This window comes from Pygoscelis adeliae, unplaced genomic scaffold (genome assembly GCF_000699105.1).
Source record: "Pygoscelis adeliae isolate BGI_AS28 unplaced genomic scaffold, ASM69910v1 Scaffold47, whole genome shotgun sequence".
NCBI lineage: Eukaryota > Metazoa > Chordata > Aves > Sphenisciformes > Spheniscidae > Pygoscelis > Pygoscelis adeliae.
Window position 1 is genome coordinate 2,105,738 of NW_008825255.1, and position 12,906 is coordinate 2,118,643.

Sequence of the window (12,906 nt, forward strand, 5' to 3'; positions counted from 1 at the left end):
TGGTCTTTTCACTTAGTGCCAGCCCACACTGTGTTCTGCTAAACTAGAACTGTCGTTCTTTGCTTTTTTAAAAAAGGTGTTTATACATTATGTAATAAAAAATTAAAAACTTAAGATACATGAAGCTGTCCTGTGCCTTATTTCAAGTTTCAGAAGTGTTTCATGTGCTCGGCTTCTCACTTACTGTGCAGTTTCTTTTAAATAATGGTTTCTAAGCCTTCATGCTTTAGGTAAAATGCAGAGACTTATCTATGTAGCAGTTTTTGGTATGGATTGCTTGGAGCTCCCACGTAACTTTTTTCAGTTAGGAAAAGGTCAGTGATGCACCTTATCCAGAGGACTTCCATTATGTGTCTGCTACAGCTGCCATCATAACCAAGAGACCTGCAATAGAAATGTTTGTCTGGGTACTTAAAAAAAACCAAGTTCAGGACTATTGCTTCTAGCTAAAGCCATATGACTATCCCAATTCTGTACAGGGTTTTAAAGCACAGTCTATTAAATGCTAAACATATTGGTGATAACACCCTGTCTTCTAAACCACCATTGTTTAAGACTGCTTGGACAAATTTCTTTTTAAACCCATGACACAAAGTTGGTGGCAAGTCAGGGAAAGCGTCCCATCCATTTTTTTTGTACAATATAGCAATTCCTTAGATGGTTATTATATGCAAGAGAAGTTGTGTGGGGTTACATGGTGCACAGGAAGAAGAATTTAAAATCGTGCTGCGCTGCAAAGATTTACTTTTTTTTCTTGAAGTAATTTAAGGCATAAACCTAAGGCTGCAAACTGTGAAGCAGAATATCCAGTATCCTCCAACCTCCTATAACTTCTCCACTCCAGCTTTCACAAGGTATGTTGCCCATTAACTCCTCTGCAAGGGGCACAAGCCCATTAGTGACTCAAGTGTTACATCTGTTAAATTCAATAAAAAACAAGACAACTTAGATTAACAAGATAATACTGTATTTGCTCTACTATAGAAAGTCAAGTTAAATATCAAATACTAGTACTCAATCAATCTTTCCACAGCAATTAATCTGTTCTGTACTGCCAGGTATTTATTCCTGAACTCTTTCTTCAGATTGAGGTGGGAAACACTGTACCTATGCAACAAGCCCTACAGTAATGCTGTAGGCTAACCTTAAACATCCATGAATAAATTCACCACCTGCTTGCTTACTGCATTCATGGGAACAACAGCGTGTTCATGCCCTACACAGGGTGCAAGTTTTGCCCTAGGACTTCTCAACTAACACTTAGACCTGCTGGGACATTCCAGGCTTATGCACAAGGACCTTCATGATAGACCCAGATCAAAGTCATTACCTGTCCCTATCCTTAGGTTTTTTGGGGGGTTTTTTTGGCAGTTACTCAGCTTTTCATATGACTTTAAAAAACCAACACTAGACAGTAGTGGTTAGTGTTACAGAGACAAGAATTGAAATCATACTACAAGCATAAGCTATTATAAAAGAGAAATTGATGTCTTTTAATAGCACCAAAGCATCTCTTCCTTTCAGCACTCTTACACTGCAGTCCCATGTTTTGTTTTTGGTCTGAGATCTAGAACCATTTGAGCCCTCCCCCTGCAGGATTTCTGCCAATTTATCAGTTGCAGTTGAAAGATCCTAATCTTTAAAGGAAGTAAGAGAACATTTTTAAGAAGTTTCATCTGAGATCAAGTTCACAGAAGCTACATTAAGGTTCTGTAATACTTAATCAGAAAACCTAGCACCACAACATGAAATGATAACCAGCACCTACTTTTACAGATGCTTATTCTGAATGGGCTTTTCAGACTATATTTTGCTAACAGTGAAGAATATTAAAAGCAGATGTTACCTTTGTGGCCTGCTAAACAAAAACTTCACTGTAGCTCCTTTATACTGCTCCTTAACTTGTACAGTATCGAGCTGTCTCAGCTATTTTTCTGTAGACATCCCTTCCCCTATTTACTGTTTTCAGGTTTGGTGAATTCAGACTCAGTCCTCTGTCCCTCTCACAAACAGTGGGTAGCTTCTTATCTTACTGTACATCTTGTTCAATTAAGGATTTGAATAGGTTTAATACCATTATTCATTTTGAGTTCTGCAAACTCAGACGAAGACAATTCCTTAATAAGCCTTATTAAGACATCTAGCACCTCTACAAGCCGTTTCAGGAGTTGTAGAGCTGGAAGAGTTAACCAAAAGCACCTTTAGAACATCTTAGAGCAACAAAAGCTGCATCAGAACCTGCAACAGTTGCTAGGGGCTGACCTTGTTTAATTACAATGATTGTTTCATAGTATTTTTTTTAAAAAACATCCCCTGTGAAAAAGACGAAGAAAAATTCTGTAATTGCTCCCAGATCATCAGATTTCTAAAGGCTTTAAGTACAAAAAATACTGTAAACATTTATGACATTACATTAAGGCATAAGACCAAGTTAGAATGCTTTTTACAATAACAGTACTATGATTAAAGGTGCTCCAGCACTCTGCTTCTTAAGGAGCTTCACTACACACAGTGTGTCCATCACATCCAGTGCATTGTACATGATCATAAGCCACTAGGATTTCTCAGCGTCAATCTGCATTTGATGCCCCAAATCTCATGATTCTTTTTGCTGCCAACAGTTGGCCTTGCGATACTTGTGAAGTGTGAACAATTGATCTTCATGTCAGGAAGCGTTTCCTTGAGGAGCTGTAGGGAGCTATCAGTCACTATTCCAAACACCTGAAGAGTCTTTAATGTTGGAATTTTACCAAGTTCTCTAGAAAGAGAAAAATACGAAATTTATCATGAACCTGAAAACATTTTTCCAGTCTGTACCCAAACTAGATAACTGCATTTCTACTATCTTTTTAGAAGTAATGTAACTACTTAAGCTAAATCCCCCATCCTACTTTTAAAAAGCACATATTTAATTGAAACTAGTTCTCTGTACTGATAATTCAAGAAACAGGCTGAATAAATTGCTTCTTGCTGTTCTCTCTCTCAGAGTGAAAACAAACTGGTTCCTCCCCTTTCATTTCCCTGGACTTAAATATTTAGAACACGTGGAAGGAATTGCCCCTGATGAAATTTCAGGATGTGGCTCAGAGGACACAAGCCCCTAGGTACTATCAGTCTCCAATTTGTTATGATGTTTTGGTGAGTAGCCAGCCCTGGCTTCTTGATTGCTTCATGTTTGCCCAGTCATCGTGTGACCTATGTATCTATAAGCAAGTATTGGACAAAAATCAAAAGGCAGAGACACAGAAGCTATCATCATGACAGCACACGCTGCTACAGAAAAGGTTCTTCAGATTCCCATTTTGATAGTCCTGTTCCTCTCTCACAATCTTTTTCTTGTTGTTGACCATTTCCTCAGGATCGACATCCTTCCTGAGACGATTAAGATGGATAGCTGCTATACTAATAAAGGCAGAAAAAAAAAAACTCAAAAGCAAGTAACTCTAAGCTGTATTTCAGTTGCAACCAATAACTGATACAGGTGCACACAAAAGCAAAGGAATATAAGCAGATTAGCTAGTCAGCAAGTACTGTCAACTCTGTTAACTTTTCCAAAGGACGATACCTTCCTTGCTGCATAATTGAAAGCCAACACTGGTCATTGGCAGGAGTGGAACCTCCAGCTGTACCTCATAGTAACAAATCCCAGGAGTATAATGCCATTAAGGAAAGACATGATGCATGCACTGAGCAGGAAGATCCATGAGTACAGACTGACATAGTGGAAAGATTATCTCAGATACCTTTAGTTCCAGCCTGGGTTCTCGAAGGTACATGCTCTAGCAGTCAGGTTATTTTATCTCAGTTCCTTTTCTAATTCCTCATACCAGTAAGTTTTTCAAAACAGTACTTGCAATTCTAAACCTAAAATAAAGCCAGTTTAACTTATCCTCTGTATGAATAGCAAACCAAAGCCATTTAGAGATTACTTACACTAAGGCAGCAGGTGATATCTGGTAACATCGGCTAAGACACAGATGTTGTAGAAAGATGAGTTGATGAAAATACTGGAAGCACTCAGGCTTCAACATCACACTGTCACTGTACATGAGAGCACATGAAATAGAGGTTTAAGTATAAAGCAGAAGTAAATTTGTTATTTCCAAAATTCAGGCTGAGAAATTTAATAAATATCAACTTCTTTTTCTACCACTGAAGTATTTTTTTTGCTCAGTATGGAAGTAACCCATTTCGTGTGTGTGTGTGTATGTTGCAGGGGAGGGATTTTGATTTTCGCTGAAGGGCAAGTGAAGAAGCTTCTCTGCAGACAGATATTCTGCAGCAGAACTTATGCCATGAAAAGGCAATTACTTTACACATCAAGATTTCAAAATATTTTAACTGACTGGGTCAAAAGCAAAATACACTTTTTTTTTTTACAGTTCTATGGCCAAGTAAACAAGTTTATACCAGAGCTGAACTAAGCCCTCTAGGATGCTAGGCTTATAAACTGTATGCATGTAACTGCTTCCTTCCACTCTACCTATCAACTACAATTGCTTGTTAGTTAACAAATCCCATATGTATGTAGCATTTATGCTGAGGTAACAAAGAAATCTTCAAGTTAGTTACCTGCTCCAGATTAGGTCATGCCAGATAGCAAAGCTTTTGTAGTTTAGCATAGAAAGTATTTTCTGGTTGTGCACCCTACACAATCATGCATTATTGCTATATAATTACTGCACCACGACAGACTTGGCAATCTCCTGAACCATAAGGATTTAAGGACCAACTGCACAGGTCTTCTTACCTTAGATCTAAATGGACGAGAAAAGGACACCTTTCCACCAGTGTTTTAACATCTGAGAAGAGGTCACACAGAGTCAGTCTATCTTTCAGTAACAAGACAAACATGCTTTATACAGCCTACTCACTTCCATATATGTTCATTTATATCTTCTCTACTGGAACCCCCCAATTGGAACACAACTTTTTGTTAAAAAGATACACACTTAAGAATTACAGCATATAGTCTGCCTGTCAAGATACCCTACAGGGACTTCTTTTAACCCTCAGCAAAACAGATCCATTTACTGCAAAGAAGCGTCCCTAAAAGTCAATTGCACCAGCAACTTAGCAAGTAAATCATTCAAATGATACTGCTGTAGAAATCTACCAAGACACAGTAATGGTGAGATGCCTGAAATTCTTACATGTAATGAAAAAATACCAAAAAATTATCCACATATCCAATACCGTTTCAAAGCATCAAGTTCTTTAGGCATCTCTATTTTACCCACGGAAAGTTCTTCCCTCATGACAGAAAGTTATGGTTTCCCTGATTTAAAGTGTGAAGTTCTTGAGACCATCTTTTCATTGTCTGCAAATAGCATAGAATCACCTGTGGCTCCAATATCACCTAGGCGGCCACTATTATTAGCAAGGTGTTAAACAACATGCAAGAAGATTTTGGTATTTCAGAATTCGCATGCAAAAACTAAAGAAAACAATACCTAAATTATTATGATTAGTGAACTATTCAAATCTTATGCCTTATAAATTGCATTGAAACAGAGTAAAATTACTCATAGAAAGTGTTTAGCAAACAGAAGAGCTCCACACATTGTCTGTAATGGCCAGATCAACAGAAGGTTCAAATTCCTGATTTGGAGGAGATTATGTAGTATGTTTGTTTATGGGTTTTGGGCTGAGATAAAAAGACTGGTGTATTTCCCCACAAGGGAATGCATGCTGAGGTCTGTGTGACATTTAAACAGAAAAAAGAGAGGTCACAGCCTGTGTGTCACTTACCTGCTTGTCAGCCAATGCCCTATCGTCACATTTGCTCATTGAGAAAATTAATTTTTCTTTACCACCAAAGCCATTTCACCCTTTACCTATGCTCTTGTCCATTTTGTTGTGCCCTCTCTCCAAATCTAGATTTCTCCGCATTTTCTATTACCCTGCAACTTTACCCAACCTTCCCTCCTAGAACTATTAGCAAGTAATAGTTGATTACTGAGATTATTTGGCTTCCAAATTAACTAGTATCTGTAGGACATCGTGTCAGGCTGAAACTCAAGTAGTTACTAAGACTGTTCTCTTTTGGAAGATGCCTTCAGCAGCCACAATAGCAGAAGCCTTAAGAAGGTTCCAAGAACAGTATCTGGAAGGCTAATTCACAGTTGAGAGTGGAACATGGGACCCAGCGTATCCTGCTTCCAGGACTTACTTCTGAAGTAAGGGCTATACTTCTCAACTGAAGATGAAATGAGCTTTCATCTGACTATTTTTAAATTTGGAAGACAAGTCATCTCAACCCTCATGGGTAAGCCAGAGACATGAGCAAAATTCTCTGATAGCAAGAACATCAAGCTATACAGAGCACAAAGTAAGTGTTAGAGCAGGGTTTTTCTATGCACACAGCAGATGCTAACCAGAAGAAAACAAAGCCTGCTGCTTTATCCCATAGTGAGAATAAAGGTTTGCCATGCTGCTATTTACCTGGTATTTGTAGATTCTGTCTATATCCACTTAAATTTAATTGGGTTACTTTTGAAGTAACATGATTGACTGCTGCTTTGACATGGGTGGCTGTGAAGTCACACCAGGACAAGTTCAGCTCCTCCAACCTACACACAAATGAACAAAGAGTTGTTTGGAAGAATGACTGAAATACAGTTTGTGTTCTGATATTATCTATTACAGTTGATACTTTTAAGGCAAAAACTTTAACACACCTACTACCAACTTCCTGTATTCATGACTACAAATTTTGCTATGACAATAATTAAGCACTGGAGCAGTTAGCCCAGCGAGGCTGTGGAATCTGTCTTCGGAGGATTTCAAGATCCAGCCAGAAAAGTCCTCATCAACCTCGCCAGTGCTGAATTTAGACCCTGCTCAGGGCAAGGGGTTAAAGTGATTTCCCAAGGCCACTTCCAACTGGAATGATTCAGTAGTATCTTAGGAAATGAAATGATTCTTCCTGGGGACTGCCATGGGGAGACACTGTCTTTTCATCTTGCTTCTGGGTTTGTGACCTGAATCTGTTACTACTGAACAGATGTTCACATTGAGAGGAAAAGGCTATCCATTATTAGCATTGGTCAGATGACCAATTAATCCTAATTAGCGTAAAATACTTCATAGTTTTATATAAGCATTTGCCATGCTGTGACCTTAACTCTCTTTACGTGTTTGATTACCTATAGCCTATCACCATTTGGGGCTGGGACAAAGTACTTGTTTTGTGTGGAGGTGCTGTAGATGTAACCAGAGGACAAAGACACAGAGAACAGCACAACTAGAGCATTTAGCTGGCAATCTTTATGTAAATGAAAAAGCAGTTAAATCGCCACTAGCATTCCTAGGATCAGGTTTGCCATCTGCTATTCACTGTGCACTGTACAGACTGCCATTCTCTAAAGAGCTCATGGTCCAAGTAATCAGACCAAGCAATAGAAAGCATTATCTACCCATGGGAGGCAGAGAAAGATTAAGGCTTTGTCCACTAACTTGCAGATTGATTAAAAACATGCTTTTGCAGAAACAAAGATTAAGTAGATTGTCTAGTATCTCACAGGAAGTCAGCAGAAAGATCAGGATATAAATCCCAGACTGACTGGGGCTCAGTTCAGTGACTTCGTGCCAGCAGATGGTTTAATCACTGGAGCTGTCAATCTGAACACAGTGCTTCATAAAGTAGAAGGTTACTGAAGGATTATTCTATCATGGATGGAAAGGCACAGTGTTTTCTGCCATTCATGCTGTACTCTGATTGCAAAGGGAGCTCTGGGACTCCACTTTTCAGTTTTCAAAACACACACTTTCACTTTGTGAGGATCACATACTGCTTTCATTAAGAAAATCAAATTTACATGATAATAAAACATAAATGGGGTTTACCCACCAACTAGACTTCCTTTAAGGGTGATTAATAGCCAAGATGTACCTCAGCAGTTTTTCATGAGTTTCTTTTAAAGAAGAAAATAGCTTGATAGAAAGAAACTGACTATTCAGCTAATAATCAGCTGTTAGGCATTTAGGAGCAGAAACAGGCTCATAAAAAAAGGTATTAGAGACAAGTACAATTGGGATGCCTATGAAAAAAATAAAAAGGATCCTTTATCTCAGGAATAGCAAAAAATATTTGTCTTACATAGAACAGCTGCTCAACATCAGCTCCAAGGCTTCTGCAGAAAACCCTGAGCACCCACAGAGATTTAGTCGCATCAAACCGAGATTCTTAGCAATGCTCCTGTAGAGAAGAAAAAAGAAAAGTCATAGAATTTAAATGTTGGAACATTGCTTGCATTGCTAGGATGTGTGATGTATGTAAGATGATGTAAGATCCCGGGCACTGAACTATGTTAAACATGCAGCACCGCATCTTTAGTAAACCGACCAACCTAAGAGTCACTAGGGATCTCAACTCTACTTGCTGCATCACAGCACAACTTCAAAAGGGATACTTGCCTATTTACCTGACATTCCTGACAAGTCTGCATATTTATAAACTGCTAAGTTTAAAAGGAAACAATTTCTTTTCACCTTTTCCTGTTGTATGCCATTAAACACACACCATGGCTTAGAGATGACTACACCTCTGCAAAAGAAAAAGCAATAATCTCATTTCTGAAGCCACCCCTCTGCAAGACGGAGGTTATTGCAGAACAAAACACGTGTCCAAATAGCATCCACCTGAATGCATGTTTGCAAGGCTACAGCAGACATGCAGTTGGCAAAACCTGGGAAAAAGCTTACACACAGTATCTACATCTGTACACAAGGCAATAAAATTCCATCATTGGTGCGTAATTAGTACCCAATTTTCAGATACTTTTTATCTGGTATCAAAAGCCAAACTATATTGGGTTTTTTGTGCTCTGTTTTGGTGTCGTCCCCCCCCCCACCCCCGGTGTGAGGAAGGCATCAGAAAGCTCAAAAGAAGAAAGCAGGACACCCAAAGTCTCTGCCATCTGACCTATGGTCCCTGGCACCTCCACAATCACGCAATGTGATTGAACTGCACACCCATTAGTGTCTTTCCAGTTTAACCAAACAACAGTTCATTGGCTTGACAGTATCTATAATTTTCCAGACACTGACTGAAGTTCAACAAAGAAGTGAGAAATAGCGCAGAAGCACAACGAACATGTGGTGGGAGAGCTGCTGAGACCACTTAAAATGGAAAAGAACCTGTATGCCAAACACAAAGTTCTCTTGAGAGCACAGAAATGGGAAAATAAAAGTAGCTTTGCTGTAGAGCTTGGATGCAGGAACAGCCAATGGACACAAACCCCAGAAAGAGATGAGCAGTTTCTCCAGGCTCCCCCTACCCTGGGGAGTGAAAAAAGCCACCAAGAAACACTCTTCCAGAGGGGTGTTTCCTCCTCACCTCATCTCTTGGAGGATAGAGAGGCAAGAGGCAGCTCATCTAGCCTGCCAGCTAGCTCTGTTAGGTGCCTAAAACTGGCCATTTCAAAAGACTCCCACAATGAAGAACCCTCAGCTGCATTCTTTCACTAGTCTGCACAAAACGATAGCACCAAACAGAAGGTATTTAGTGAATATTCCCAAACATGTCACTCACTTGATGATGTCGTCAGAAAGCACTAGTCCCTCCAAGCTGAGGTTCTGCAGCCTTTCACACAGACAAAGAATACTCTGGAGATCTGCAACAGACACTGTGCAGTTCGACAAATCCATATGCTGAACTCTGAGAGGTCTAAAAAAGGAGAAAGGCAGGTTACTAAAATTGCATTAAAACCTGCTCCACAAATTCCTCATACCATAAATATACCTCATACACTAAAAATGTGCAAAGGTTGCAGAAAATAATTATACTGTTGTATTCAGCTGCACACTGGACATACTACTAAGCTCATTGGGCCTACTGCTAAGCTGCCAGCCAAAACTGCAGAATGCTTATCTTCAAAGCATTTACAGGATTCATCATAACACCTGAAAGTCTAGCCTGCTGGAGTTAAATAATTTTTTTAAGCCTCCCATATAAAAATGTTGAACATGCTGACAATTCTTGGTTCTACAAGATATAAATTGCAAGTGGATGATGGTGCTTGATACTTAAAAAGAAAAAAAAATCACATTAACTTGGTTTTAAATAACTGACAGGTGAATGCAGATCCTCCTATTTGAACACATGCCTAACCATTGATCAGCTCTTCCACATTCCAGAGACAGCATAAACGCTACTACTGGTGGAAGCCTTAAAACCAAAAATACACAGAGAAACTGTGAATATTTGAGATGTGGCTTCAGGATCCAGAACATGCAGAAAAAGCCTTACTTGCTTGTTTTAAACAACGGATTCCCAATACAAGATCTTGGGCAGCGGAATACAGTAACACCTGCAGGCAGCAACTGTCCAATCACTCCTGGCAACAGATTTCTACCAGTCAGATCGAGAGTCTGCCAGAGAGATTCATCAAACCTAAGGCACAGAATTTTACTTGTTAGTGAGTTAGAAACGTTCAGAACTATGAGTACAACCACAGAAAGTTTTCAATGTCACAAAAGACTGAGAGGAGGGAAAGCTATTTAATAGAATTTACTAATGTTAAAATAGATGAGCCATCTTTTGATTATACATACATATAACCCACATACAGCATAAATTGAATTTTACATGAATAAACAAGATGAGAACCAGATCATATAAGAGGCTATGGAAGCAAAGGTTTTCTTAGTACTAAATGATGAGAAGTAATACTTACGAAAGACGATGCCATCTCTTGCAAATCAGGGAAACTTTTAGCAAGTCATTTAGGGGCAAATATGCAAAGATTGCCAAAAGCAATTCGTCTGGAAGTGCATCCCAAGAAACACCTTTAGGGAAAGATGTTCTAGTTAAAGCTGGTTCATTTTTGCCTGCTGATCAGATGCCATTGTTAAAAGCACCTCTACAGTCTCTCTCTAAGCTATACAGACATCAGCCCACTACTCCTCCCCCTTTCAGCTCTCCATTGTGGGAAGACGTTATTACCATCTTTGCCTAGGTATGACTGGCAAACGCAAAGCTTTCCATAACATCAGCTTAGTATACATACTGAAGCTATGGAAAAAGAATTTCCCTGGAAAAATGAGAGTAATCTTTATTCACATACTCATTTTGGAAACAAGAGCATCTCAGTTACTTCCTTTGTATCCTAAGGCTTGTACAGTCCTCTTCCCCCCCCCCCCCCCCGAAATACCCATCCCTCCTATGCATGTCAGGATGCCAGAAGGGAGCCCAAGGTGACATATGCTTTTGCATGGTAGATGGAGAAAAGCGGGTACTGCAAACTGCTCCTTAAAACACGCACGCTAACTCCCCTCCCCTCCCCCCCCCCAAATTATCTGAAAGGATGTGGTGTAATCTCAACTTCTCACAAGTAGATACAGGGCTCCACAAGGCGTTGCCATTCACACGGGAGATCTCTGGATGGTGGAGCTCAAGAACAGCTGCCTATGACCCAGCACCCTACCTTATTTAAAAGCAGGGTTGTCTGAGGGCATTCCCACCTTTCATATGACAGCCTAGTGTCTGGAGAGAGCTGTTTATTTATTTTGCATTCCTTAGTCACTGCAGACTGAAAACACATTTTGATACCAGGGAAAGGAACGCAGCATCCTATAACCCCTTCTTCAAGTGCTCCAGGTCCTCACGTTACAGCCCTGCTCTTCCCCCGCCAGTCCCTTTCCAGCCCAGGACCCTTACACCCTTTGCTGCACCTTCCCTGTAGCTCTCTGGCAGGGTCCCTTGCATTGCTCACAGCTCAGCTCCAATTGGAAGAGAGATGCTGCCCCTCTGGCATACCTCAGCCTGCACTGCAAGAGATGTGGATCTGGATCCCTTTGGTCTTGAGGACCAAGTATCTTACTACTTAGATGCTGAAGTTAAAAAACAAAAGTCAAGACCCCCGGGTTTCAAAATTATATTGGGGACAGCAGCACCAATAGTCCATATTCATCTGGCAGCCACAGCTGTATTCTGTGAGGATGTGGCAAAACATCTCCTGGAACAGGTCCCTTGGGCAGAGCGACAGATGCAGCTCAGGGCCCTGCTGGGCCAAGGGGCCACCCAAATCCAAGCAACAAGAGCAGACAGACACAGGGACATGCAGCACAAACCCCTGGCGCACAGACAGGGGCAGGCGGGGCTAGGCAGAAGCTAACCATGGCTTACATGGGCCACAGTTCTGGAGCCGGACACACCACCTTTGCTTAAAGGCTTACATAAAACAGGACTTATCAGCCCAAGCCTGAAAGCCACTAGCTACAAAAGTGATATTCTGTTGGGAACAAGCAAAAAAGGCAAAGAATAAAGTACGAATGACTTGTCATGCCCACTCTCCATCCCTACTGAAGGGCAAACAAAACCTGGACTGGGGTGATGGTACCTGACTCCGCCTCTCGAAGCAGCCGAGGCCGGCGCACAATGACAAAGTCCCTTTCCTTCTCTTTCACCTTCTGCCGTTTCTGAGGAGGACAGGGTGATGACACCAGCAGGTCCTGCGGCGTGTTTTCATTGCCCAGCTTGTCCTTCTTAAGGACAGACACTCCCATGCCCGAGAGAAACTCAGAGGTCTTGCTGGAGTCCCAGTCCCAGGTGAAGCTGGTGGAGACATTGCTGCTGGAGGATGGGATCTCCTGGAGGTGTTTTCTGCAGACACAGCAAAACCCAGAGGCTCTGAAGGTCCCACCAGGCTGCCGCCAAACACAAGATGGGGCTCCCCGTACGGAAGCGTTTCACGGTCACACATAACCCACATCCCCGTGGCAGGGCAGTAACTTGAATTAAAACTGTGGGCGCCGGAAGCACGAGCAGCGGCCGCAGCGGAGGCACGTGCCCGGTCAGGCGGATTCACACTAACGACCCGCCGGGGATCAAACGCGCCCCGCTCCCGGATGGAGCGAGGGGGCGAGCGGGGGGCCCGGCGAAAGAAGCCGACCGGGGAGGCG

At 41.2% G+C, this 12,906-nt stretch overlaps 1 protein-coding gene across 1 annotated transcript; it reads right to left on the reverse strand.

The window, feature by feature from the left end:
• Positions 1–1,319: 1,319 nt before the first annotated feature.
• SKP2 (S-phase kinase-associated protein 2, E3 ubiquitin protein ligase) lies at positions 1,320–12,716 on the reverse strand. Its single transcript, XM_009329457.1, has 10 exons — positions 12,685–12,716; positions 12,345–12,607; positions 10,680–10,791; positions 10,253–10,396; positions 9,536–9,670; positions 8,102–8,200; positions 6,445–6,572; positions 4,751–4,802; positions 3,934–4,041; positions 1,320–2,758 (listed from the first exon to the last, which is right to left on the reverse strand). Exons 1-10 carry the CDS (start codon positions 12,714–12,716, stop codon positions 2,545–2,547), a joined length of 1,287 nt encoding a protein of 428 aa, XP_009327732.1. The 3' UTR covers positions 1,320–2,544.
• Between the last annotated feature and the right edge of the window lie 190 nt (positions 12,717–12,906).